The sequence below is a fragment of the Mustela nigripes genome, chromosome 5, assembly GCF_022355385.1.
Source record: "Mustela nigripes isolate SB6536 chromosome 5, MUSNIG.SB6536, whole genome shotgun sequence".
In the NCBI taxonomy this organism is placed as follows: domain Eukaryota; kingdom Metazoa; phylum Chordata; class Mammalia; order Carnivora; family Mustelidae; genus Mustela; species Mustela nigripes.
This window is the reverse complement of record NC_081561.1, coordinates 28,254,519-28,280,252: the sequence shown is the minus strand read 5'-3', so window position 1 is coordinate 28,280,252 and position 25,734 is coordinate 28,254,519. Positions and strand designations below refer to the sequence as shown.

Here is a 25,734-nt window from a genome sequence, read left to right as displayed (position 1 = left end):
TTTATTAAAGATTTTTATTTATTTGACAGACAGATCACAAGTAGGCAGAGAGGCAGGCAGAGAGAGAGGAGGAGGCAGGCTCCCTGCTGAGCAGAGAGCCCGATGTGAGGCTCGATCCCAGGACCCTGGGATCATGACCTGAGCCAAAGGCAGAGGCTTTAACCACTGAGCCACTCAGGCGCCCCTGAAAATATAATTTTTTGCTGGGTGCTGAGGGGGAGTAATTGGGAATGGTGAAGACATGATCTTTTCCTTAAAGGATTTGGTTGTAAGTATGAAAAACTAATTGGCAGAAAACTTTGGTATTTTCTGGAAAAGATGCATATAGCCTACAATAATTTTGCACATATCCACATATATGTTTGTAATAATCCGAAATTGGAAACAAGTCCATGGCCACAAATAATAGGATGGATAAATACTTTCGAGGGTTCTAGTTCTACAACAGAACACAACAGAGCAATGCAAGTGAACAGATTTAAGCTACACTTCGTAACACAGTTGAGTCTCAAAATTGTTGCATTCAACATTACAGATAATATATGCAGTGTATTTCCACTTACATGAATTTCAAAAGGGCAATATAGGTGGCAAAGGCATATATAAAGGCATATATAAGTGGCAGAAACATGCATGGTTATCTTGAGAATCAGGAGAGATTACCTGGGAGAGGGAGGGAACAAGACAGGGAGGACTCTTGGAGGGATGTGACTTTGTTCTCTTCCTTGACTCAGGTGATGGTCACATAAATGTTTGCTTTTTTTTTTTTTTTTTTTTAACTGAATATGTGTTGTATAAGCGTAGTTATATCTCACAGTTTAATAGTGAAGAGATGATCCAAATCATTGCCCCTTGGCAGGTGCACATGACAAATACTGGGCAAAGGGATGCTTGGGCAGGTCAGGAGCTGGATGGCTACAATTGGGTCCAGACAGGGGTGAAGACCTTCTGCCTGCGGTGTTCTGCCTCCCGATCTCCACCGGGTTGGGCTCCCTCCTCAGAGAGTCTTGCCCTGACCTCCTGATCTAAAAGTAGCTCCCGGGGCGCCTGGGTGGCTCAGTGGGTTAAGCCGCTGCCTTCGTCTCAGGTCATGATCTCAGGGTCCTGGGATCGAATCCCGCATCGGGCTCTCCGCTCAGCAGGGAGCCTGCTTCCCTCCTCTCCCTCTGCCTGCCTCTCTGCTTACTTGTGATCTCTCTCTGTCAAATAAATAAATAAAATCCTTTTAAAAATAAATAAATAAATAAATAAATAAAAGTAGCTCCCACTCCTCAGTTTTGTCCTACATTTAAATTTTATTTATTTTTAATTTGGGGACAAAAATTAAATACAGAAGAGCCCAGAGAACACAATACTATAATAATAATTTTTTTTTTAAGATTTATTTATTTGACAGATCACAAGCAGGCAGAGAGAGAGAGGAGGAAGCAGGCTCTCCACTGAGCAGAGAGCCTGATGCGGGGCTTGATCCCAGGATCCTGGGATCATGACCCAAGCCGAAGGCAGATACTTAACCGGCTGAGCCACCCAGGCGCCCCAATATCATAAAGAATTGAAATGCTTATGTTCTGTGATACTGTTTCAGATACCTTTGGTCAATAAAATACTGAAGCTTTGCATTTCAAGCTGGCGTTCCCATTGGAATCTTCCCCAGTTCTGTGTTCCTCTTTCCCCAGAAGTAACCATTGCCATTTGGCGGGGTTTCTTTCTTGGTCCACATTTTTATATTTTTATGAAAGATACGCCTCACTTTATCAAATCTAAGCTGTTATGAATTGTAAAATGCATTTCGATTCAGTTTTCAAATGTGAAAGGAAACATGTTTTAGAATCTATGAAATACGGTAACTAAAAACAATATATAGCCCTTCTTTTTTTTTTTTTTTAAAGGTTTTATTTATTTATTTGACAGAGATCACAAGTAGGCAGAGAGAGAGGAAGGGAAGCAGGCTCCCTGCTGATCAGAGAGCCGGATGTGGGGCTCAATCCCAGGACCCTGGGATCATGACCTGAGCCAAAGACAGAGGCTTTAACCCACTGAGCCACCAAGGCGCCCCTACAGCCCTTCTTTTGTTCATTTTACATTTTTGGCACAACTGGCATCACACTGGACAAACCATTCTGCACCTTGCTTTGTTCTGCATATCGTCTGGGGTCTCTACCCCTGATAATAATAGCATTCTGGTTCATTCTGGTTTTATTTTCTTGGTAGCACTTACCCCTCTCTGAAATGTTCTTGTTTACTTGCTTACCATCTTTCTCCAGTCCCACCCCACCCCCAACCAAAGCCCCAGTTCTCAGTGGTGGAACCTGTGTGTCTCATTTCCGGTGCCTCCCATGTCATTGGTGCCTGGCCCATGACACCTGTCAGGTCAGTGAAAGCAGAGAAGTCAGGGCTTCAGATTCCTTGCCAGTGAAGGGAGAGCAGATGTGACTGCCAAAGGGCCAGATGAAGAGAGGAAAGAGCTGAGCATTGAGGATGGCTCTTGTTTCAGAGAAGGAAGTGGAAGGGAGGCTGGGAGGAGCAGTCTGGATATCAGAAGGTGGCAAAGATGGACCCAGGAAGCAGAGGAGGAAGGAGTCTCGAGGAACAGGAAGAGTGCTGAGTGCACAGTTGGAAGAGAGCGGGGGGTACAGAGAAAGGGGACTCAACATTCAGTGAGGAAGTGATTGGGGCGAGAACAGGAGCCAGGAAGCCAGATGGCAGGGAGTTAGACTGTACAGAAAAGAGAGGGAAAGCAGGCAGCGGAGAACGCTGGCAGGGAGAAGAGAAACTCCGCACTCACTGGGGTGAAAAGTAAGGTTGCGTGTTACTGTGGTAAGACTGGGAAGGTGAACATTCTGGAGGGTGGAGCATCAGTAGCCTATCAAGAAACAAACTGAAGAAGCTGGGTGGGAGGGGAACACTAAAGCTACATATGAAGGAAGGGGGTCAGCTCGACTCTCCTGTTTCCCCAGACTCTGGGCCATCTGTTCCTTTTCCTGCCACTTCTCTTTCCAGGGCCTTCTCCTTGCCCATCTCTAAGCTTCTTTCTGAAACTTACTCAGCTTGCTCTTCCACTTTTCTTAACGCTGTTTCCTGTCCTCTCTCTCCCAGGCATCGGCCGCTGGACCAACCCCCAGTACAGGCAGTTCATCACCATCTTGGAGGCAACACATAGGAACCAGTCTGCAGAAAACAAGGTGAGAGGTGCCAGACGTCTGGGTTCCCTGGCGGCTGCTTCCTCAGCTGCCTCCCTGGAGCACTGGGCACCAGCTTCTGCCTGGGGCGGAAGGTGGGTTTTGCCACAGACCACACTGGGTTTTCACTTGCCCATCTCTGTATCCCCTCCCACCCCGTGCAAGTGAACTGTCCACCCAAGGAATCTTCCTCCCCACCACTCCTAATGGAGTGTTCCATAGTGTTTCTTAGAAGGGGGTCTTCTCTCTATCACAGCAGCTCAGTTCTGTAAATGGTGTTAATTTTTTTTTTTTTTAAGATTTTATTTATTTATTTGACAGAGAGAGATCACAAGTAGACGGAGAGGCAGGCAGAGAGAGAGATAGAGGGAAGCAGGCTCCCTGCTGAGCAGAGAGCCCGATGCGGGATTCGATCCCAGGACCCTGAGATCATGACCTGAGCCGAAGGCAGCGGCTTAACCCACTGAGCCACCCAGGCGCCCCAAATGGTGTTAATTTTGTCCATGTGCATCAAACACCATGCTAGTTTGGTTCAGAGATGGGACAAGATGGACAGGTATGTCCACTCTTGTGCCCGGAAGCACAGCATGGTGCCAAGAGGGAGAAAGGCTAGGGCACAGTGTCCTTGGAGTTGGGCCAGCCCAGCTGGTGCTGGAGTGTGATTATCTTTCAGAAGGGGCTTTGGGGTCCTATAAAGCTCTTCCCTGTTACAAAGGGGTTCCTGGGATCAAACAGCTGTGACCACCGTCATCATGCTCCACACTGTCATTTATGGAGCTATGGAATGATGTCCTGGCACGCCGCTGTCTGAGGCATTTTGCATACACCCTTCCCAGGCCTCACAACAACCACATTAGGTGGTATTATTATACCTCTGAGGAAATAGACACAAAGAGGTTCAGTGACCAGCAGAGTCACGGAGCAAAGGAAGTGGCTGGGTCTGGATTTGCCTCCAGGTCTGAGCAGAGTCTGCCTGAAATTTGCTTTTCTTCATTTTGTTTTGTTTTGCCATTTACATTTTTGTACAGTGTTTCTATTGTTCCTTCTTAGTCAAGTTATTTTTGAAAATGTCAAAAAATTTCTGTGAGGGAAAATTAAAAAACAGCTCTTAAAATATAGCATTGGGCACTCTGGGGATGAGGGAGGGAGTATAGCAGAATAGAAGACACAGTTTCCACCACCCTCAAAAAGCATGTGGGCAGACTGAGTGGGATGACCAGAGGTGTAGATGGTCTGGGTGGCCTCACCAGCTCCTGACTGCAGAAGTTGAAGGAAGGGAGGTGGCCATGAGGATGGAACTGTCGGAGAGGGCCTCATTCAAGAGATGGTCCCAATGCAAAGGAAGCACCGTAGGCATGACTTTCCTCCTTCCCTCTCACCCAGCCTCCAGGACAGCATCAGGTAAAGACCCAGTGGGGGAGAGGGCATGTCCAGCCAACAAACCCCCCCACACCCACACTTCCTCCTTCAGAAGCACCAGCACCTCCAGCCACCCATTCTGGGTGTGGGTCAGTCTTAAATTTTGGAAAAGCAAAGACTATTAAGTTTCTCTTCTAGAAGCAGCCAGGCCAGTCTTGAGAACAGATAGAGCCTCCTCTCTTGCCTGATTTTTCAGGCCATAACAAAGCTTACCCTCTGTGAACTGGGGGGGGGGGGGGGGGATGATGTTGACTTGTTTCCCCCTCCCCTGATGTGCAGGGGTGAGTCTTGTGGTTGATGAGGGTGAGATGAGGTTGGGTAGGTAAGCCTGCCCTCTTAGTCGCCCTGTTCCTCCCCTTCCTCTTTCTCTCCCTGCCCACCACAGAGGCAGCTCGCCAACTACAACTTTGACTTTAAGAGCTGGCCAGTCGACTTCCACTGGGAAGAGCCCAGCAGCCGGTGAGGTCCCAGTTCTTTCATTCCCTCCCTGCTCTGTCCTGTCCCGCACCTCTAGCCCCATTTGGGGCTCCAAGGCCTGCTCTCCAGCGCCATCTCCTCGTTCCTAGATCCCTGCCCTCTGGACCTCAGATGTCCAGCTTGCTGTTCCTGACTCCATCCTCCCCTGCATCTTTCCATCCTCAGGAAAGAGTCTCGAGGGGGCCCTTCCCGCCAGGGTGTGGCCCTGCTTCGCCCAGAGCCCCTGCACCGGGGGACAGCAGACACTCTCCTTAACCGGGTCAAGAAACTGCCTTGTCAGATCACCAGGTGGGAAGCAACAGGGAGAGAGGCCCGCTGGGGTGGAGGGGATGTGGAGTGAGGACTCCAGGACTGGGTGCTCCAGTTCAGTCCAGGACTGGTGCTCTAGATGTCATTTACTGGGCCTCGAGCTGTTTGTGGTAGTTTCTTTTTTTTTTTTTTTTTTAAAGATTTTATTTATTTATTTGACAGAGATCACGAGTAGGCAGAGAGGCAGGCAGAGAGAGAGAGGAGGAAGCAGGCTCCTGCTGAGCAGACAGCCCGATGCGGGACTCGATCCCAGGACCCCGAGATCATGACCTGAGCCGAAGGCAGCGGCTTAACCCACTGAGCCACCCAGGCGCCCCTGTTTGTGGTAGTTTCTAATCTCGATTTGTATGTGAAGAAAAGAGGCTCAGAGAAGTTCAGAGTCTCACAGAAGGATTGGGATGAAGGTGAATGAAGGATTAGGATATTAACACGATTCTGTCTGATGACAAAAGCTCTTTCATTTTGTTATTTTTTCAATTTATTTAAGTAAGCTCTGCACCCAACATGGGCCTTGAACTCAGGACCCTGAGCGCAAGAGTGACATGTTCTACCAACTGAGCCAGCCAGGTGCCCTACAAAAGCTCTTTTAATGAGGCTGGGAGGGAAGAATGAGGTTGGGGGTGCGGTGGAGACACATAGCCCTAGCCGGAGCAGGGTCTGGTGGCAGCTGTGTCCTTGTCCTGGACACTCTGCACCTTGGCTATTCTACCTTAAGCGAGCTAGTTTCTGCATCCGTAAATAGCCCACCTCGCAGGATTGGTGAGATTAGGTAGGTAACCTGTTCACAAAGGCTTCTACCTTGTGTGGGGCCCTGAACGCACATGACAAAGCCCAAGTAAGTCATAGCTGTAGTGTCACAGTAGTAAGCATCGGTACCTTGCCGTGGTGCAGGTGCTGTGGGGATTTTCTGTTGCTGGGGCCTGGGAGGCAAGTTCTGGGATACCAAGGAAGTGGGAGGGTTTAACGGTCAGTGTGGACAGTGTGCCCCCTTGTCAGAGGGGCAAACCAGATTTGCAGCTTTGAGGGGATGCTGGATGGAGTGGTACAGTGTTTTTCTGGGGACAAATCCTATTTCAGGATTAACTGGAAATGGTTAATTGCCTTTTTTAGGAACAGCACCTACCTATGTGTCGAAAGTAGTACGTTGGTTCAGTAAATATTTTCATCCCCTACTCTGTGTCAGGCTCTGGCCATCGGCCGCATGGAAGATAGAAGGCACATCTCAGTAAAATGGAACAGTCAGGTCTCTGCCCCCGTGGAGTCTGCAGTCTGGTTTGGTGTTTTTCAAACAGTGGATCTTGGGGCACCAGGGTGGCTCAGTCGGTTGGACGTCCAACTCTTGATTTTGACTAAATTCATGATCTCAGAGTCTTGGGATTGGCCCACCTCTAGTGCTGTGCCCCTTAGGGAGTTTACTTTCCTCTCCTCCACCCCCTGTCCCTCGCCCTGCTCATGTACACACACACACTCTCTCTCTCTCTTATCTGACAGAGATTATAAGCATGCAGAGAGGCAGTTAGAGGGGTGGGGGGGGGAAGCAGGCTCCCTGCTGAGCAGAGAGCCCAATTCAGGGCTCGATCCCAGGACCCTGAGACCATGACCTGAGCTGAAGGCAGAGCCTTAACCCACTGAGCCACCCAGGCGCCCCTAAGTAAACACATCTTAAAACAAAATCCAGACTATGGATCTTGACCCATTCAGGAATCTTGAAGTCAATTGAGTGAATTAGAGCTATCATTTTTTTTTTAAGTATTATTTAGCTGGGAACTTTTAATAAGTTTCATTTTTAAGATTTATTTATTTAAGAAAGAGAGAGCCAGAGTGCACACCCGCAGTAAGGGGTAGAGTGCGGGAGGAGCAGAAGGAGAGAGAATCTTAAGCAGACTCACACTGAGCCCCAGCCCAGAGATCATGACCTGAGCCGAAACCAAGAGTTGGACATTTAACCAACTGCACCACCGAGGCCCCCTCAGTAGTAATTACACATTAACAGAATCATAATTAGTAATAACTTTGCTTTTACTTACCATATATAGAAAATATCATCTCCTACATTTTTAGTATATGTACAGATGTGTGTACTGGGCCACAAATAAAATGTGCCCCTTATAAAAGGTTGTAGTAAAAAAGTTTGAAAAACATCAGCTTGGTACATACAATATTTCATTAAATCCTTAAGGAGGAACACAAATACATGAGGGTCAAGAAAACAAAACTGAAGTTCAAGGGTGAAGCGGGCCCCAGGGTCTCTGGGTATGAGGGCTGGGATGGACCCTGGGCCCTCCTGAGCTCAAGGGTCGGCTAACCCCTGTGTTCCCCACAGCTACTTGGTGGCACACACCTTGGGGCGCCGAATGCTGTACCCCGGCTCTGTGTACCTGCTCCAGAAGGCCCTCATGCCTGTGCTGCTGCAGGGCCAGGCCCGGCTGGTGGAAGAGGTGAGGCACCCCCGCCCCGCGGCCCGATCCTCCTCCCCCAACCAAGGATATGACCTCCCGCCCCTCGTGTCTCCCTCACTTAGTGTAATGGGCGCCGGGCGAAGCTGCTGGCCTGTGATGGCAACGAGATTGACACCATGTTTGTGGACCGGCGGGGGACAGCAGAGCCCCAGGGACAGAAGCTGGTGAGAGGGAGCAGGGAGCCCAGAGGCAGTTGCGGGGGCAGCAGAGGCTCTGGGGATCTCAGGCCTCCAGCAACTCCGAGGAAAGACAGCTGGAATAATCCCTGTCTCCCAGCCCCACCCTCAAGACCTCTTCTCTCGGAAAACCCTGCCATAGCAAAATGGAGCAAGGAGAGGTTGACATTCAAGGACCAAAAAGTAATCTTGTAACGGTCACCACTTAGGCAGCATTTCTACAACCCTGTGGCAGAGAAACTAATTTTTTATGTCAACCCATTTTATAGATGATAAAAATAAGACCCGGGATAATTTTCCCAGATCACACAGTAAGTGAGAGAGCTGGGATTTGAACCCGGGCTGCCTGGCCTCCCAAGTGGCCTGCCTCCATGAAGCAGTCCCGGAAGGAGCCCTGAGCCAACAGTCTAGGGAGCTGGCTTCTGGTCCTGGCTCTCCCCAGCACTGTCCATGCGAGTCCATGCGAGCCCCATCATCTCTGGGCTTTGGCATGGGACACCGTGGAATGAGTTTATCTGACTCTGTGTCTGGAGCCCAGAGATGGAAAGCAATTGGCATACCACACAAGACAAAGTGTCATGGGAAAAAATAGACTCAAAAGCCAGAAAGGAAAAAAAGTATCCCTACCCATTTCTGAGGGCTGGCCCCGTGCTGGTCTTCCAAGGAGAAGTGGACACTGTGCTGGGTGATTAGTACTTCCTCTTCCTCTGAGGGCTCAGTTTGCTAAGCATTTGCATCCACTTTGCTTCTCTTCTTATATACCTTATGGGTTGAGAAATTTCCATTCCCCTTGAAGAGAACAGGCCCTTTCCTCTTTCCACATCCTACCACATGGGGCATTTTCTGTCCCAACTTGGCTCCTTCCCAGCCCTCCTTCCTGCCTCCCTCCACAGGTGATCTGCTGTGAGGGGAACGCGGGCTTCTATGAGGTGGGCTGCATTTCTACGCCTCTGGAAGGTAGGCCTGTGGCTCAGCTCTCTTTGTCCCTGTCCTTTGGAATGGAACGGCCCCATCTTCCCACACCGATAGAACCTCCCTGCGCCAGATCGTGTGTTCCGAGTGAGGTTTAAAAATCACATCTTGGGGGAAGTGTACTCCCCCTTTGCTAAGCATACATCCCTCCCCTTGGGCTGTGTTCCTAACAGGATGGCCTTTGTTCTGTCCCCACCACACCATCACCTCTCCCTTCTGCTGCCTCACAGCCTCTGGTGTCATCTCCCCATTCTGGGAAGGCTGGAGTTACTTGCCTCTGAGTTTGAGAGTGTTTAGGGTTCAGTTGCTCTTTCCCCCAGGGCTGGAGGGGTTTGGGGGAGGTGTGGACCATGAGCTCCTAGCCCGCCCCCCCTCCTTCTTTGCAGCTGGATATTCAGTCCTGGGCTGGAACCATCCAGGCTTTGCTGGAAGCACGGTGAGACCCTCCCTGAAATCCCTTTCTTTTCCTGAATTATGGTCTGTCTCCCCCTGGTCAGCCACTAGAGTTAGGGAAAGGAGTGGCTGTTTCTGGTGGGGGAGCTCCCACTCCCCTGTCACCTGGGTGCTAAGGGCAGGGAGCCAGATCCTTCCTCCAGTGGGAAGCGGCAGGCAGGCTGGTTTCTGGAGAGTGCAGCCCTTCCCACCAGCGTTTTCTTCTGCACCCTCCCTGTCTGTTGCAGGGGAACTGCCAGAAGAGTCCATTTTGGGAGCTTGCCAGTGACCCAGGTGGCCTTTGGTGCTGACTCACTCCAGTCTTTGCCCTTCCTCCTGCAGGGGGTGCCATTTCCTCAGAATGAGGCCAACGCCATGGATGTGGTGGTCCAGTTTGCCATCCACCGCCTGGGCTTCCAGCCCCAGGACATCATCATCTATGCCTGGTCCATCGGCGGCTTCACTGGTACCAGCCTACCTCCTGCCTCCCTCCTCCCAATTTGTGCCACCCCTACCCCACCCCAAGGAGAGGTAGGGAAATGCATGGGCGGCCTGACAATGGGGTCGAGGCTTAAGGGAGAAGAGGATGGAGGTGGGATATCTGTGTGGGTCTGGAAGAAGGTATCCTGTTTGTATACATTCACGTTTCCTTCCACTCTTATGCCCATTATTTTATTTACTTATTTATTTATTTATTTTTAAAGATTTTGTTTGAGATGGGGCGCCTGGGTGGCTCAGTGGGTTAAAGCCTCTGCCTTCAGCTCAGGTCATGATCCCAGGGTCCTGGGATTGAGCCCCGCATCGGGCTCCCTGCTCCACAGGGAGCCTGCTTCCTCCTCTCTCTCTCTTCCTGCCTCTCTGCCTACTTGTGATCTCTCTCTGTCAAATAAATAAATAAAATCTTAAAAAAAAAAAAAAAAAAAGATTTTGTTTGAGAGAGAGAGAGCGAGGGGGAGGGGCAGAGGCAGAGGGATAGAGAGAATTCCAGGCAGACTCCCTGCCAAGCATGGAGCCTGACACAGGGCTCATTCTCGCCACCCCAAGATCATGATCCAAGCCAAAACCAAGAGTCAGATGCCTAACCAACTGAGCCACCCAGGTGCCCTCTTTTGCCCATTATTAAAAGAAGTAGACCAGGGTCCTGGACAGGGAGCACATCAGGGAAGCGAATCTTTCCTCTGCACATCTTCGATGCACTTTGATGTTCTCTCTCAATCTTTTCCGGAGAGTGCCCTGGCCAAGTGACGTGAGGGGTTAAGGGAGACCTTGGGCTAACCTAACAGGGAGGATGGTGTCAGCCTGTAGGGTCAGTGGGACAGGGGTAGGGTGGTGGGCAGGAGCCTCTCAATCCTCACCCTTCTTTCCTATCCTGGTACCAGCCACGTGGGCAGCCATGTCCTACCCAGACATTAGTGCTGTGATCCTGGATGCCTCCTTTGATGACCTGGTGCCCTTGGCCTTGAAGGTCATGCCAGATAGCTGGAGTGAGTACAACTCCCAGGCCTGCCCTTCCAGGGAAGGGGTGGGCTGGTACTGGGAGCTTCATTCTAACTGGAGACGGATCCTTTTGCTGTGGGTAGGGTGTGGGTCACCCCACTATTGAGAAGCAGGACTCCCCCCCTGTCTGGGGGCCTCAGTTTTCTCTGTGAGCATTGGGGACCTTTGTGTTGGGCAAGGGCTTTGTCTCTGTTATCCCTTCACTTTTATCCCACTCCAGGGGGCCTGGTGACCAGGACAGTGAGGCAGCACCTCAATCTGAACAATGCAGAACAGCTGTGCAGGTGAGTGAGGGCCGGCCAGCAACACCCTTCCCCACCTCCCCCCTGTACAGGCTCTGCTTGGTATTCGAGCAGATCTCCCAGTAAGGCCAGACTTTAGGCAATGGGGCCCATTCTTTAATATTTTCTCATCCTTGGGTGATGGGCTAGCTCATGGGGCCCTGTATAGTGGGGGATGAGAAGGCAGCCCTTTGGGGGGTGGGCAGTGGCCAGGTGTTACCATCTCCCTCTGAACACTCTCTCCCCACAACGCTCTCCTCTGAAGGTACCAGGGCCCTGTGCTGCTGATCCGCAGAACCAAGGATGAGATCATTACCACCACGTGAGTACCGGGGAGCCTCTGCCCTCCTGGATCCCAGATGGACCTAGGAAGTTGCCCTTCCAACCTCTGCCCCTGGAAGGTGTCCAAACCCTCCCTCCCCAAACTCCAGCCTCTTCAGTGTCCATTCTTCCCACCCCCAGGGTTCCTGAGGACATCATGTCCAACCGAGGCAACGACCTCCTGCTGAAGCTCCTGCAGTACCGGTGAGCCAGGGGTGTGTGTACTGACATGGCACAGCGGGGAGCGGGGGAGGAGGGCTTGGGGTGAAGAGTGAAGGGAACTGGGTCCTGACCTCCCATCCCCGTGCTCCCTCTGTAGGTATCCCCGCGTGATGGCAGAGGAGGGTCTTCGAGTGGTGAGGCAGTGGCTAGAGGCCTCCTCACAGCTGGAGGAAGGTGCATGCAGATGCTGTGAGGCCTTTGGGTGGGGACATGGCAAGGCCAGGCACTGACTGGCGTTCCTCTCTCTCCCTGAGCAGCCTCCATTTACAGCCGTTGGGAGGTGGAAGAGGACTGGTGCCTGTCCGTCCTCCGCTCCTACCAGGCAGAAAATGGGCCTGACTTCCCCTGGAGTGTGGGTAAGGATGTCCTGGGGCAGGAGAGGGTGTCGGGAAGAGTCCAGGAAGTAGATGAATACCCGGATGTATGGACCCCGTGTGAGTGCCTCTTCTCTGCAGGGGAGGACATGGATGCAGACGGAAGGCAGCAGCTGGCCTTGTTTCTGGTGAGCTAAGGGGTGGCGAAGGAAGGGGGTGCCCAAATGGCCAGGGGACACATGTAGGGCTTGGGGACAGCACTGGAAGTGGCAGCTTGTAGAGAGTGGGTGGTGGTTTCACGGGCCGTGGAGGTGTTTGGTGGCTGCTGCTCACTGCAGTGTTCTGCACCCCACCTGTCCTGCCCTCTTTCTTCAGGCTCAGAAGCATCTGTACAACTTTGAGGCCACCCATTGCACCCCGCTTCCGGCCCAGAACTTCCAGATGCCCTGGCACCTCTAGCAGCCACAGTGGGACTCGTTCTCAAAGAGTGGAACGGGAGGAGACATGAGGAAGGAGCCTCTTATTTGTGATTCTGTGTTTATGTTGCTGTTTGTAGTTTGTGGAAAGTGGGGGACTGTCCCCCTTATCACTGCCCTCTTGCACGTTTCCCCTCATCCATCCGGCAGTACCTAACCTTGCCCGACATGCACCCTGCATTCGATGAATGAATTATTCCTAGTAATTAATAAAAAGGTATTTTTTCTACAGTTGGGTTAAGTGTTTGACATCCCGAATGTCCAGGAGCCTGGGGCTGAAGCCCCAAAGGCTGGGTTTTGGGCAACCCAACCCCAGCCAGCCTATTTAACCCTTCCCATCCCTGCTGTTCCCCCAGGCCTTCAGCCCCCAACCAGAACTGTCCTCATACAGTGGGTCCCCAAGCCTCCCCGTTTGCTGGTCTAGTAGTATCATCACGTACAGCCTCCCCTGCAGGCGACCCAGTCCACCCTGCGTAACCCTGCAGCCTCCCCAGGAGCTCACAGCTTTGTTGCCTACAAAGGGTTCTAGTACCTGATTTCCCCTACTCAGGGATCTTCTATGGATTTCCAGATTGAACCCACATGGCTTCACCATCAGTACCCCCAGTGTTTCTTGCGAAGATCTTGCTATTCCCATGAGGAGTGAGGAACAGCCCACTCCTCACGTCTTAAGCAGCAAACCCTGCACACCTCACTGTGTCATCAAGTCTCCTTCAACAACAGAGCCTGTCAGGGATGGAGGCCAGAGCTCCAAGGGCTCATGTTCTCCTAGAGCCACACTTCGCCGTTCTGGACAGCTATTAGAAGAAAATCCTTAGTTTAAACCTGAGGAAATTGGTTTCCTCTAACTTCTGTCCTATTTCCAATCCTTGGATTTCATGGAACAGAATAAGTCCTCCCGCCCATCAGTATGTTCCCTGGCCACTTCCTTCTTTGGGAACCTCTTTTCTAGATGACACTCCCCCAGATTTACCACCTTGGCCACTGTTTTGAACAGGCTTAACATGGGCAAGCAATAAAGTTCTGTTGTCCTGGATGTCTGCTGACTAATTTCAGTGTCTCCTGGGCCCCGGGGCATGAAGGTCCTTCTGCAGTCTCTGGGACAGGAGCATACTGAGTCTCCACTGGAAGGGTGATCTCTGAGACTTGTCAGGTGATATGACACCTGGTATTTGGGGTTAAAAGAGAGAAAGTGGCCACAGCTTCACCACTTTGAGCAAACACTGGAGAATTGATGCTGGCGTTCTGCTCCACTGTCCTGTCCCAGGGGGCAAACACGGTGGGAAGTGTGGAGCAAGAAGCTGTAGGACCAGTTGCCAGGTTCTGAACCTCACCCTCCCTCATCTATGAATACAGTTAATCCCTTGGAAAACAAGTCTGTTTAGCTAAATTAACAACCTTTTTGAATGCACATAGGGGGTACCTAGGCCCACCTTCCCACCCTGGAGGCAAAGGACTCCCCCTTCTTGGCCATGGTAACTAGGGACTCCGTTTACCTGCCTCTATCACCACCTCCCCCTCCCCCGTTCTTCCTGGACACACTATAAAGAACAGTGGATGTCATGAGGAGCCCTTGGATATCTGAAGTGGATAGCGAGGGTTAGGTTTAACATTTGAATTCTGGACACCCCCACACAGGCAGGGGCTTTAGTCTACCTCCTAGATTACTTCCAGGTTGGTAAAGCTCATATCAGCCGTCTGTTTTCAGAACCACCACCCACCGGGGTTGGGACCAGCTCCCTGTCCACCCCTCACCCTATATAGCAGGGTTCGGACGGTCTCAGAACAGCTGAGATGCAGATCCCTCATCTGCTGGGGCTCTAGACCTTGCCCTACTAGGCACCAAGTAAGGCCCGGATGGCCAGGCATCCCCGAGGAGCTGGGCACATTTGGTGAGAGGATGGGAAACCTGGGAAGGAGAGGGGGTCCCTGGGCTAGACCATCCCTCATTTCCCCCTATCTTATAGATGCAGGCTCCCCCTGCACTGCTTTCAGCGAGAGCTGAAGGGGTCAGCTCTGGGCTCCGTGTTTGGGGTGAAGATTTGCTCCACTTCCCCAGGAGGGTCAGGTGTTTCCTTCCTGGCTGTCACAAGTGAACGAGGGCCAGGTACCTACCCACTCATTCATCATCCAGCCACTCAACAAGCTATCCCAGGGGTGCCTGGGTGGCTTAGTGGGTTAAAGCCTCTGCCTTCGGCTCAGGTCATGATCCCAGGGTCCTGGGATCGAGCCCCCCATCGGGCTTTCTGCTTGGTGGGGAGCCTGCTTCCGTCTCTCTGCCTACTCGTGATCTCTGTCTGTCAAGTAAATAAATAAAATCTTAAAAAAACAAAAAAACAAGCTATCCCAACTCCCTGAGGGAGGAACTGAATCATTTTTTTTTTTTCATTTATTTATATTCGGGTTTAAGATCGCTTCCCCTGCTCCTCTCCAGACCGTCTGGTCTAGCCTTTCCGCTAACAGAACTTGGCTCTCGCCCAGCCCAATCATACCCAGCCCCGTCCCTTGCGGGCCCCGTCCCATTCCCCCGACGGCCGCATTCTATCCTCAGGCCCCACCTCCTTTGTTTCGTCACCCTGCGGCTTACCCACCGGAATCCCTCCTCCCGAGGGAAGGGCACTCAGCGCAGATACCGCCCGCCGCTGCTGTCACTATGGCGACTACAGCAGCGCCCCGCCTCTTCACCCTGGAGAACCTCCTTGGAGCCCGTCACTGTGGCAACGAACTCTCGAGGCTGTGCCAGCGCACTGGCCGCGCCCTGTCGCTTATACTGGGGAGTAATAATATGAAACAGGGCAGCTTTGCCGGCGCTGAGGCCACGCCCTTCCCGAAGAACTCCTCTTCCAGCCCCACCCAGCCCAGCCTGGGTGTGTTGCCTCCTGCAGAGCGCACCGCCTGCGGTCTTCTAGTCCCCAGCGAGTCTTCCCGGACTCCTTCAGGGAGCCCAGCCTTAGCTACCCAGAACTCCCTAGTGCTTGGACTTGTCGCTACGGTTATATTCGAGAGAGGGGTTTCGAGGACGCCCTTTTGTCCGCTTCGCTTCAAGAGTAGCCCCGGCTCTCTGATTCTCTTCTACTACTCTGTCGTTCCTTCAGCAGACATATCGGCTGGTACCTGGCGCCCCCCCCCCCGCAACTTCATTACTCTGACTTTTTCAATAACACGTTTTTCTTTTTTCATTCATCCCAAGGCTCTTGGGAGCGCAGCGGCGTGCACTTTCCTTTCGTGATTCTTCTTTCCCGTGCGTCTTCTTGGCGCGAGTCTCCGTCCATTTCTTCCCGTCTTCCCCGTCAGCACCCCGAGGACGGATGATTTTTGGAAGGTCCGGGACTTTAAGCATGGAGCCCTCCCGCAGGGCCGCACCCCAAACCTCCAGATCCGAAGCTGGAGCAGGCGATCCGCTCTCTACGCCCAGCTCTTCCCATAGCCCACCCACACTTAAAGTAAAAACCCCAAGGGGCGCCTGGGTGGCTCTGCTGGTTAAACGTTTGCCTCTGGCTCGGGTCGTGATCTCCGGATCCTTGCTCACAGCGGGGAGCCTACTTCTCCCTCTTTCTGCTGCTCCCCATGCCTGTACACTCTCTCTGACAAATGGATAAATAAAATATTTTTAAAATAATAATAATAATAAAGTGAAAACCCCAGGTCTCTTACAGAGACCGACCTCGAAAGGAGCAAGCTGAGTCCGCCAACACTTCAAGCCAAGCAGGCCACGCCTTCGCCCCACACCCGAGCAGAGGTGGTGGGCGGGGCGCCTGGGACGCCCACCGCCGCTGATTGGTTGCTGAGCAGCCTCCGGCCTGGGAGGGTTGGTGGGCCGGCAGCGCCGCCTTCCGGGGAAGCAGCGTAGTCCTCTCGTTGTCCTTTAGGGGTGAATGTCTGGGTCCCACGCGGGCACGGCTCTCCCAGGTTTTCTTCTCAGCGGTTCCCAGGCGAGAACGGAACTTGGACTGGGGGCGGCCCCCGCATCCTCCTGGGAGCTCTGAGGTGCAGTCAAGCTCGGAGAGCGAGGGTACTGTGTCGGAGCCCGTGGGCGCCGGAGATCAGAACCACTGACCTGCAGCTGAGCTTAGGCGGGCAGAGGAAGGGGGGCGTAAGGAAAGGTGCTGGCCACCCGGAACCCCCACAGAGGCCACTGGACTGAATAGGTCCCTGGGGACCCAGATGTCCTCGCTTTGGGATTTCTTACCGTTCCACATTTTCTCCATCTTGGAAAGTGGTAATCACCAATCACCTCCGTGTGCAAGCCTATCCCCCCACTTTTCCTCTTTCCGTATTCAGTAACTCCAGATCTGTCCAGTCTTTTTCCTAAACATTGGTCAGATTCCTTCATACTGTCTCCTGCCACTCTTCTGCTAGACCATACCGCCATCTTGTGACTGGACTCAGGAATAGCTTCCTAACTGGTTTCCTCACCTTGGCAATCTTTTACAAAGAGAAATCTGATCTTGTTGATCCTTTGGTCAGTGCCTTTGACTGCCCAGGCGCTCCTGGGAAGCACTCATCTCCCTCCCCACCCCCAGTTATTCCTTGTTGCCTCCCCCACTAGACTGTAAGGGCAGGGATTTTGTGCCATGTTGTATCTCCAACATCTGTTACTTTGAATAAACTTCTGTAGATTAAATATTTAATCTCATTTCATTTGCCAGGGTCCTGTCCCCAAGGTAGAATATTAGGCCTTAATGGGATCATGGGTGAGGACACTCTGTCTCTCTGGCTATCCTGGCACTGATTTCCACCCCAAATGGGTGTTCCCTTCCTCTTGGCCAATTTCTCTTCCACCAATATAAGCCCCAACTGGAGGCTGGTGGGCAGTCATGCATCTTATGACAGGCCCTGCATGTCGCTGAAGTATGGGGTCCCTGGGCCTCCACAGCATCCCCCAAGTCCTACACACGGTCCTTTTAATAGCGCTGGTCATGATGAGCTTGGTATTTGGTAAGTGGCTCTAAGGGGTCAGAAGGGTCTGTGCTAAGTGGAGAAACCCACAGATAGCAGGTGTATGGGTACATTTGCCCAGGATGCTCAGGTAAACCTGGCAGGACGAAAGATGGGATGGATGGGCTTGATGGAATAATGCCTAGGGACTGGCAATATACTGATGTTCACTCTGAGGGAGATTTCTAGTTTTTACCTCAGGGCCGTCTAAACAGCAGTGACCTGAATGGAGACACTGAAGAGATGCCGTTTAAATCTGAGGCAGTGCAAAATAAGGAGGGTCCCTGGAATGTGCTAAATGATAGAACTAGGATCCCCAGAATAGAACAAGCCTCAGTCCAGCCTGATAATCTCCTCACTTGGCTGCAAAACACCACCTATGTAGAAATAGGACTCAAAGTATTTGTTTAGTATCTGCCTCACACTAAGTGCTCCTCAGTGCACTCCTCATGGGTCTGGGGACTCATTAACATGTGGTCTGGGCCAGTGACCAGAGGAAGAGTGAGCTGTATATCCTCGTGGTTGGGGAGGACTTTAGTGACAGCGTTTAATATGAGTGAAAAGACCACCAAACAGAGAATGTGGTGGTGGGCTGCTTGATGTCTGGTCTGTCTACACAAATCACAGACTCCTCCTCTCCTGTGATGATACAGTCTCGTTTTCACCTCTGAACATTACAGATTTAAGGAAGCATATTCAAAAGCGAGTCCATAGTGGTGGGGGACTGTAAAACCAAGTCCCAGAGGAAGAAATGTCCTCACTGAACTCCCCAAAGCTGGAATGAGGGGCCCCTGCCCAACCTTTGAACTTAGAAGCTTGCAGAGTGCTGGGCACATGTTAGCCCCTCAAATACATGTTGAACGAGTGAATGAATTCCTTAATCAGTTCCTTATTTCAGGAGGTGTAAGAGCAGAGAATGGAGATTTTAACAAGGACTTTAAGGCCTCTGATAGAGAATTAATCCAGATGGTTTTCAAGAAATGGAGTTCTTATGGTTTTCTGAGATGGGAAGGTGGGGAAGGGGTTGACCGACCAGGAAATGTGGTAGGTTTGGAGTCAGTGTTTCTCTGTGTTCTAGGTGATTTCGATCCTGATTCGGTTCAGCTCCCCAAATACCTGCGCTGCTATCGATGCCTCTTGGAGACCAAGGAGTTGGGTTGCCTTCTGGGGTCTGACATCTGCCTCGCCCCGCCTGGCAGCAGCTGCATGACCCTCCTCATAAAGAACAGTGAGCTGCTTGTCTTTGGCTCAACCCATTCCCGAAATGAATCTCTCAGCTGCACCCCGTGTTGGGTTCCTGCAACCTCTAGACACTGCTCCCCATCCTGGTCTCTTTCCTTACCTGCCTTCAGAGCCATTCTCGGTCTCCACTTCCACGCTCCTGTTCCCTCAGCCTGCCATTGACTGGATTCTGCCTTCCTTACAGAACCCAGCCTTGTGGGGGACCCTTGTGATCACCAAATCCCCCAGTCTGTCCTCAGACTGCCTTCTCCCTGTGAGCCACAGACCTCTCTCCCTCGTCCACTGCTTCTTCCTGGTCTCTTTCCCTGGGTCTTGCCTTATTCTCCTTGACCCTTAAGGTTCATGTTCACCAAAGTTTGGGCCTTAGCTGTCTTCCCACTTCACTCTTCCCAGAGGATTTGCTCAGATTCCTCAGTTTGAATGTTAGGCCAAACTGTCATGTCAAATGGCCCTCTGGACAGCTCTACCTCATTTTCAATTTGCTGACAATTGTCTATATTCCCTGTTCCTCATGCCTGCTTTTCCACACAATCCCTCATATTTTATTTCTGCTCTCCCTTTTTCTTTCCTTCCTTCCTTTTCTCTTTTCCTCCCTCCCCCCCCCTTTTCAGCAGGGGCCCCCTCCCTTACCATTTTTAAAACACGAAACACATATTATGTGCAAGCACAATCCTCTGAGATACGTACTGTTATTACTACACCCTACCCCATTTTACAGATGAGAAAACAGAGGCACAGAAAGGTCAATTCTTTGCCCAAGTCTCCTAGCAGCTGAAGCAGTTTGTGGTGATTCCAGAAATGGTGCTCTTAACAACCACTATGTGAAATTACTTTCAAATTCAAGTGTTTTTATTACACTTCTTAAAAATAGATATGGTCCAATATCAGAGTACTCAAGCATATCAAAGAGATGCCTCTCCCAGTTTTTTCTTATATGGTCCCAGCCAAAGTGCTGGTTCCCCTGGAGCAAGACCAGCTCAGCCCCCTCCAACCATTACTATATTTTGAGTGGCTCTTTCCCACCAACCTTCCACAGAATCCATAGCTGGTAACTTCCCCTGCCATCCCTGCCCCTGGCCAGTTTCAGGAATTACTGCCTTTTAGGGATCCAGGGAAGGGTGTGGGGACAGTGATGCTAAGTCCATATGGAGTGAGGGGATGGAGGGGTTTGGGGGTGTGCCTGGGACCTGGGATCTATGTATCATTGGTTGCTGCCATCCTTCCCCAGACAGTGGTTCTGACATCATGGTGAGTGACTGCCGCCGCAAGGAGCAGATGAGTGATTGTTCATATACCCGCTCTTCTCCAGTGTTTGGCTTCTGGATATTTTCTCGATGCTGCTTCCGGGAGTTCTGCAATAACCCCCAGAACAGAGTCTTCTATATTCCTTAGAATTTCTGCATAGAATTTTAGAATAAAATCCTGGCAGTCGCCTTTCATCTTCCCGATTTCCAGCTGGCTGGCACAGCCAGAACAACTTCCAGTTCCTTCTACCAGCCCTCCTGGCCTCCCTCGATAGGATCCCAGCCCTATCTTCCTCTTGGTTGACACCCCTCAACACTCCTATTCCCACTCTGTCCCGTCCTTGGGCTCCCTCTCCAGAAGTCCAAGTTTTGCCTTCAAGTCCTCACGGTCTGACAGCTTTTCTCCTCTCTTCTCCCACCTCTCAGCTGCTCCTTTGCCTGGCTTTGCCCCTTCTCCCACTATAGGCCTCTCTCACCTCAAGTACCCAGGTGTTCCAAATAAATTGGTGTGCAAACTATATGGCCTGTCTCTTCTGGTCGTGGTGGAGGCTGAGAGAGGCTGAGATACTGCCTGACTTCCCCTTGTGGGGTCGGGTAAGGGGCTCCCAGCTCTGCTGAGCTCTGCTCCTGCCCAGACTCCATGTCTTAGATTCACCTCTAGGCACAAAAAGGTGAAGAGGAACTGGAAGTGCTCCTGCAGGGATGGCTGAAAGGGCAGGGGGCAACCTGGGCAGTGGGGTCAAATCCAGAGCTGTGTGAGAACTGGAAGGGATGTTCAGAGGGGGAAGAGAGGGTGCTGGTGGGAGTGGAGCTGTGAGAGGCCCAGGCCTGGGGCGGGGTGGGGGAAGCCTTCTGGGGAAGAGTTGCTAGGTCTCGTGGAGTCCTGGCCTGATCCCAGGCTCAGCTTCCCTCTTCAAGGACTGTGAAGTTACTGCAGAATTTTGGGCCTTGCGTTCTTCAGCCTCTGAGACTGTCCTCCCTTTGCCTTGCTAGAGCTGTACAAACCTAGACTTTTACACCAAAATCAGAGGTGTGGAGAAAAGTGGGCCTAGACCACAGTGGGTGCACACAGGTTTGGACCTATTTTTGGACCTCCAACTGCTCCCTAACAATACATATTAATACCGGTACTTCCTACCAGAGCACAGACCATTAAAGCGGCCATGGAGCTCTGTTAACATTTGGACAAAATGTGTAAGTGAAAATGTACGCTCTATGATGCCATGTGTATCAAGCAGACAGAATTCCTCTAAGCAGCTACAACTCGGGACAGTGGCTACCGTTGAGTTGGGAGACATGCCTGGGAGGGTGCACAAAGGCAGCCTTGGGTGCTGATAAAGGCCTTTATAATGACTCGAGGACTGGTGACACAGGTGTGTGGTTTACAAAAACTCAAGTTATGGTGTATGCAAACTTCCGCCATGTTTTGCCAGAGGTTTAAAAACAGGCCAGAGGGGCACCTGGTTGGCTTAGTTGGTACACTGTGTCACTTTTAATCTCCGGGTTGTGAGTTTGAGCCCCACACTGGGGATAGAGATCCCTTTAAAAAGTAGTAGTAACGGGCACACTTGGTGGCTCAGTTGGTTACGTGTCTGCCTTTTGGGCCCTGCATCAAGCTCCCTGCTTAGCTGGGGGTCTGCTTCTCCCTCCCCCTCCTCCCTGCTTGTGTTCTCAAGAAAGAGAGGGAAGCAGGCTCCTTGCTGAGCAGAGACCCTGATGTGGGGCTCAATCCCAGGACCCTGAGATCAGGACCTGAGCTGAAGGCAGAGGCTTAACCCACAGAGCCACCCAGGTGCCCCTGCTTGTGTTCTCTCAAGTAAAATCTTTAAACGTTTTAAAAAGCAATAGTAATACATACACACATGAATGCCACAATCTGTATGTACCTTTTTGTCCCTAGGGCATGTGTCTATTTTGGAGGCTCTCATTTTCACCTGTACACACATTTACATGCATTCTTTCAAGCCTATGAGGTACTAGCCCCTCCTTGACTGGTGACCAAACTAAGGTAGGGACAAACTTATCCAAATGGCAGAGGAGCTGGGATTGGGTACCCCAACCATAAAGCTGTACTACTTTTCAGATAAAGGTTTCACAACCCCAGCACTGGTTTATGAGATTCAGAATGAGTTGTACTCATTAACACCAAGCTCAGAGCAGTGTGTTTACTACACATATGGAAAAAGTTGTGAATATTCATTATTGCTTTCTGTATGATTGTAGTTTTCTTTTCTTTCTTTTTTTTTTTTTTTAAGATTTTATTTATTTATTTTACAGAGAGAGATCACAAGTAGGCAGAGAGGCAGGCAGAGAGAGGAGGAAGCAGGCTCCCCGCTGAGCAGAGAGCCCGATGCGGGACTCGATCCCAGGACCCTGAGATCATGACCCGAGCCGAAGGCAGCGGCCTAACCCACTGAGCCACCCAGGCGCCCCCGCTTGTAGTTTTTCAAATGGAATATTAAAATTAAAGATCTAGCAATGGCAGCTCCAACCACGTATCTCTAAACACCCCCATGCCCCAACGTAGCTCCCTACTGAGGGGTCCTGAGTGCCAGGGTCCTAAAAGGAACAGGCAACAACCCAGATCCCTCAGCACCAGGTAACTCTGAGATATAGACCTGGGCCCCTTGGTTTACTCCTGAGTTTTCCTGGTTCAAAGGTTTTTCTACCTCTCTTAGATGGAAAACCCTGATGTGATCGGAGTTTAACTTTCTATGTTTTGTTTCTAGGGAAACCTTTTTAAATTAAAGATTTTATTTTAATTTTTTTTTTAAAGATTTTATTTATTTATTTGACAGAGAGAAATCACAAGTAGATGGGAGAGGCAGGCAGAGAGAGAGAGGGAAGCAGGCTCCCTGCTGAGCAGAGAGCCTGATGTGGGGCTCGATCCCAGGACCCTGAGATCATGACCTGAGCCGAAGGCAGCGGCTTAACCCACTGAGCCACCCAGGCGCCCCTAAAGATTTTATTTTTAAATAACCTCTATACCCAATGTGGGGTTCAAACTTAACTCTAGCATCAAGAGGTGCATGCTCTATTGACTGAACTAGCCAAGCGCCCCTAAAAGGCAAATCAAAGGCTGAAAAATCATAACCCTCACAGCTGAACAGATCTCTAGCTATGCAGAAGGTGGGATGGATATTGGCTTTTAGGGGACAAGCCATGAGGAAGCCACAAAGGCCAAGTAGAGTAAACCAGGCTGTAGATGGTTTGATCCCCACGCCCAATCAACCTTCTTTTTGCTGAGCCTGACCCCATAAACAGTGTGACACAGACTCAGCCCAGTCCATTTATTGTGGAGATTGTGGAGAGCAAGCAGGAGATGTGGAGCAGAGCAGGCCAGACCCTCACCTCTCCTCTCCTCTGGCATCTACTGAAGTGGGTGTCAGTGGGGCTGAGGAGGCCAGGGACTGCAACAAGAGAGGAGAGAAACAGACCAGAACAAGGGTGGGGGTGGAGGCAATGAGGCAGGGACAATACAGTGCCTAGTCAGAAAGTGTGCAGGGAAGTCTACCCTTCATTCTTCTTGTTGCAAGTTCAGTCTGGGTCTCAAGATAGGAACAGGATGTGATCTACAACCAGATCTAAATGGAGGCAGGTGACCAGACTGACAAAGGATTTGAAAGATGAGGGGGGATGACAGGCTCCGGTGACAGGAAAGGGATGAGAAAGCCACTGTGCCTTCCCCAGGCCAGCCTGGGCAGATTCTGAACTCATTATTTTCTAGGAGGGGCAGCACTGCCAGTTTCTGGGAAAGAAAAGATCCCAAAGCCACAGTCCTGCTGCGGAAGGGAGGTCAGAGAAATCAAAGAGCAGAGAACATGGGTGCTCTAGGAGGGCAGCACAGGGGGCTGTGGTGTTAGAGAAAAGATGCTGGAATGGAGTGAAATCCAGGAAGCCTAAGCCATCAGGGCCTAGCCCTGGGAAGAACCAAAAGTCCTGAATTGTTGAGGAACAAATATATGTGACGTAGGTCAGCAATGGACAAGTTCAGGTTCAGGGGCAGGATGGCCAGGGGGTCCAGGCCTTTGGGCTCCTTCCCAACATGGAAGCTGCGGAGGGGCAGTGAGAGATTCAGGGCCTGGTAGAACCACTGGATCTGGGACTCGGACAGGGGCAGGGGCAGGGCCCAGGCCCCAGCTGGGGGATCAGCCAGGGGATCAGGCAAGGAGCTGTGGACCTGGGAACTAGACCAGGAGTTGCAGTAATCATACTGGCAGCACTGGGCCTGGTACCAGTATTCTGAGAAGTAGGTATTACGTTTTTCTTGGCAGCGGTAAGAATTATACTGTCCACAGCCTCGGATGAGGAAACGAATCTTGGTATCTGGAGAAGAGGGAACAGCTAGCTAGTAACCTCCACTGCCTCCCAGTCCCCAAACCTGTTATCCTTACCCTAGACTCTCCCCATGCCTCACCCAGACCTGACTTCCATCCCAGACTCCTTCCCTCTGAAGGAAGGAAAAACGGGCTCAGCAGACCTCCCTGGAACCCTAGACCCCTCCTTCCAGGATCCTGCTGTCTTCCTCTTGCACCCCAGGCCCTAAGCAGCCTTCATCTGAGAGGAAAGGTGACCAGGCCATGGGCTATCCCACCAGCAGCCCCTTCCTGGGGCTTGACTCACCATAATAGATGGTGATCACCATACACGGTGACGGGGTGCTGATGGTGCACTTCTCTGAGCCTGAAATACACCCTGCAGAAGGGTCTTCTAAGAGGCAGAGGTGGCAGGTCCGGACTTCAGGAACAGGAGCTGGGGAAGCAGAAGACAGGTGGGATGGGAGTGTCGGCTCATTCCAAGTTCTGCTTGCGGGGAGCCCGTGAACCAGGGCTACAGCCCCACCCCATTCCAGGACTGTCACTTCTCCCTCCTCGCCCCTGGGCCCCACTTACCTTTTCCCACTGCGAAGCCCACTATGACCAGCACACCTACAAGCATGTGCACCTTCATGATGGAATTCTGGGGAGAATGGCAGTCCCTGAGGGGTATCCTGAAACCCCACCTTCCTGTGACCATGCTCTTTGGATCCTGAGCTGCAGGGTGGTTTTAGTAGACAGTCTGAGCAGGAGCTGTAGACGCAGAGCTATATTCCTCAGCTGGGGGGAGGAAGTTATTAATTTGGCTGGAGAACGGCATGTCCTCACCCACAAGGTCGGCTTCCTGAACGTGGGAGCAGTGTCCCAGACAACACCTGGGCCTTTACCCAGCTGTCTATTGTTCTCATGCCCTGAAAAGATCTATGCCCACACCTCAAGGGTCCATGGATCAGCTTCTGTCTCTGGTACCATATGCTGTCCTTCCCACAGCAGAACGGTCCCTACTGCGCTGGGAAAAACTTTGGCCAGGCACCCAGGGTCCCCATCCTTCTGAGAAGAGCATATCTCAGTTCTCCCAGCAGGGGGCGCACAGACACCACCCTGCAGCAATTGGGGACCTTGTCCCTCTCCACCCCTTACAGTTCTGTTTACTTCAGGACCACTTGCCCTGTAAAATCAAAACCGGAAGATTTTGTTGTTGGTTATACTACTTACGGTACAAATAAACAGCCTTAGGTGGCTGAAAAAGAACAAATATGTCTCTAGACTTTGAAATCTCATTTTCCCCTCAGGCTGTGGCCTTGCACATCTCCGCATTCAGTACTAGAAATTCTGCTCTGCTGCTAAAAACCTCACCCAAATCCACTGGGCACCAATCTGTGCTGGTTTTCAACTTGAGGAGGGTGGGCTGGGCCATGAGGGCCCCCGAAATCAGGCACAGCAGTACCCTCCCGTCCCCC

The 25,734-nt window shown here is 51.4% G+C and overlaps 3 protein-coding genes across 3 annotated transcripts in view; 2 read left to right on the top strand and 1 right to left on the bottom strand.

Annotated features, from left to right (window-relative positions):
* The window catches only part of ABHD16A (abhydrolase domain containing 16A, phospholipase), a 15,634-nt gene extending 2,869 nt beyond the window's left edge, over positions 1-12,765 (top strand). Inside the window, exons 5-20 of the mRNA XM_059399859.1 lie at positions 3,097-3,182; positions 4,984-5,057; positions 5,241-5,363; positions 7,708-7,822; positions 7,906-8,007; positions 8,913-8,976; positions 9,378-9,427; positions 9,766-9,889; positions 10,803-10,907; positions 11,141-11,204; positions 11,467-11,523; positions 11,664-11,726; positions 11,842-11,918; positions 12,002-12,100; positions 12,200-12,246; positions 12,434-12,765. Of these exons, the coding sequence (XP_059255842.1) occupies positions 3,097-3,182; positions 4,984-5,057; positions 5,241-5,363; positions 7,708-7,822; positions 7,906-8,007; positions 8,913-8,976; positions 9,378-9,427; positions 9,766-9,889; positions 10,803-10,907; positions 11,141-11,204; positions 11,467-11,523; positions 11,664-11,726; positions 11,842-11,918; positions 12,002-12,100; positions 12,200-12,246; positions 12,434-12,517 (1,334 nt within the window). The 3' untranslated portion in view covers positions 12,518-12,765. The remainder of the gene's footprint in view (positions 1-3,096; positions 3,183-4,983; positions 5,058-5,240; positions 5,364-7,707; positions 7,823-7,905; positions 8,008-8,912; positions 8,977-9,377; positions 9,428-9,765; positions 9,890-10,802; positions 10,908-11,140; positions 11,205-11,466; positions 11,524-11,663; positions 11,727-11,841; positions 11,919-12,001; positions 12,101-12,199; positions 12,247-12,433) is intronic.
* Positions 12,766-17,351: 4,586 nt separating this feature from the next.
* Positions 17,352-20,106, top strand: LY6G5C (lymphocyte antigen 6 family member G5C). The gene is given in 3 exon segments (XM_059399858.1): positions 17,352-17,534; positions 18,577-18,700; positions 19,943-20,106. Coding segments are annotated over 3 exon segments (471 nt in total).
* A 44-nt stretch (positions 20,107-20,150) lies between these two features.
* LY6G5B (lymphocyte antigen 6 family member G5B) lies at positions 20,151-25,675 on the bottom strand. The gene is made up of 3 exons (XM_059399854.1): positions 24,851-25,675; positions 24,582-24,710; positions 20,151-24,284 (listed from the first exon to the last, which is right to left on the bottom strand). The coding sequence occupies exons 1-3, from the start codon at positions 24,972-24,974 to the stop codon at positions 23,866-23,868; spliced, it is 672 nt and encodes a 223-aa protein (XP_059255837.1). The 5' UTR covers positions 24,975-25,675; the 3' UTR covers positions 20,151-23,865.
* Positions 25,676-25,734: the final 59 nt, after the last annotated feature.

Bases quoted from the DNA above. Each gene is read 5' to 3' on its own strand.
- LY6G5B (XM_059399854.1), bottom strand. From the start codon at position 24,974: ATGGTCACAGGAAGGTGGGGTTTCAGGATACCCCTCAGGGACTGCCAT. The intron at 24,711-24,850 runs GTAAGTGGGGCC...CTGCTTCCCCAG, and splicing joins GGGCTTCGCAGTGGGAAAAG to CTCCTGTTCCTGAAGTCCGG. The intron at 24,285-24,581 runs GTGAGTCAAGCC...CCTCTTCTCCAG, and splicing joins GGTGATCACCATCTATTATG to ATACCAAGATTCGTTTCCTC.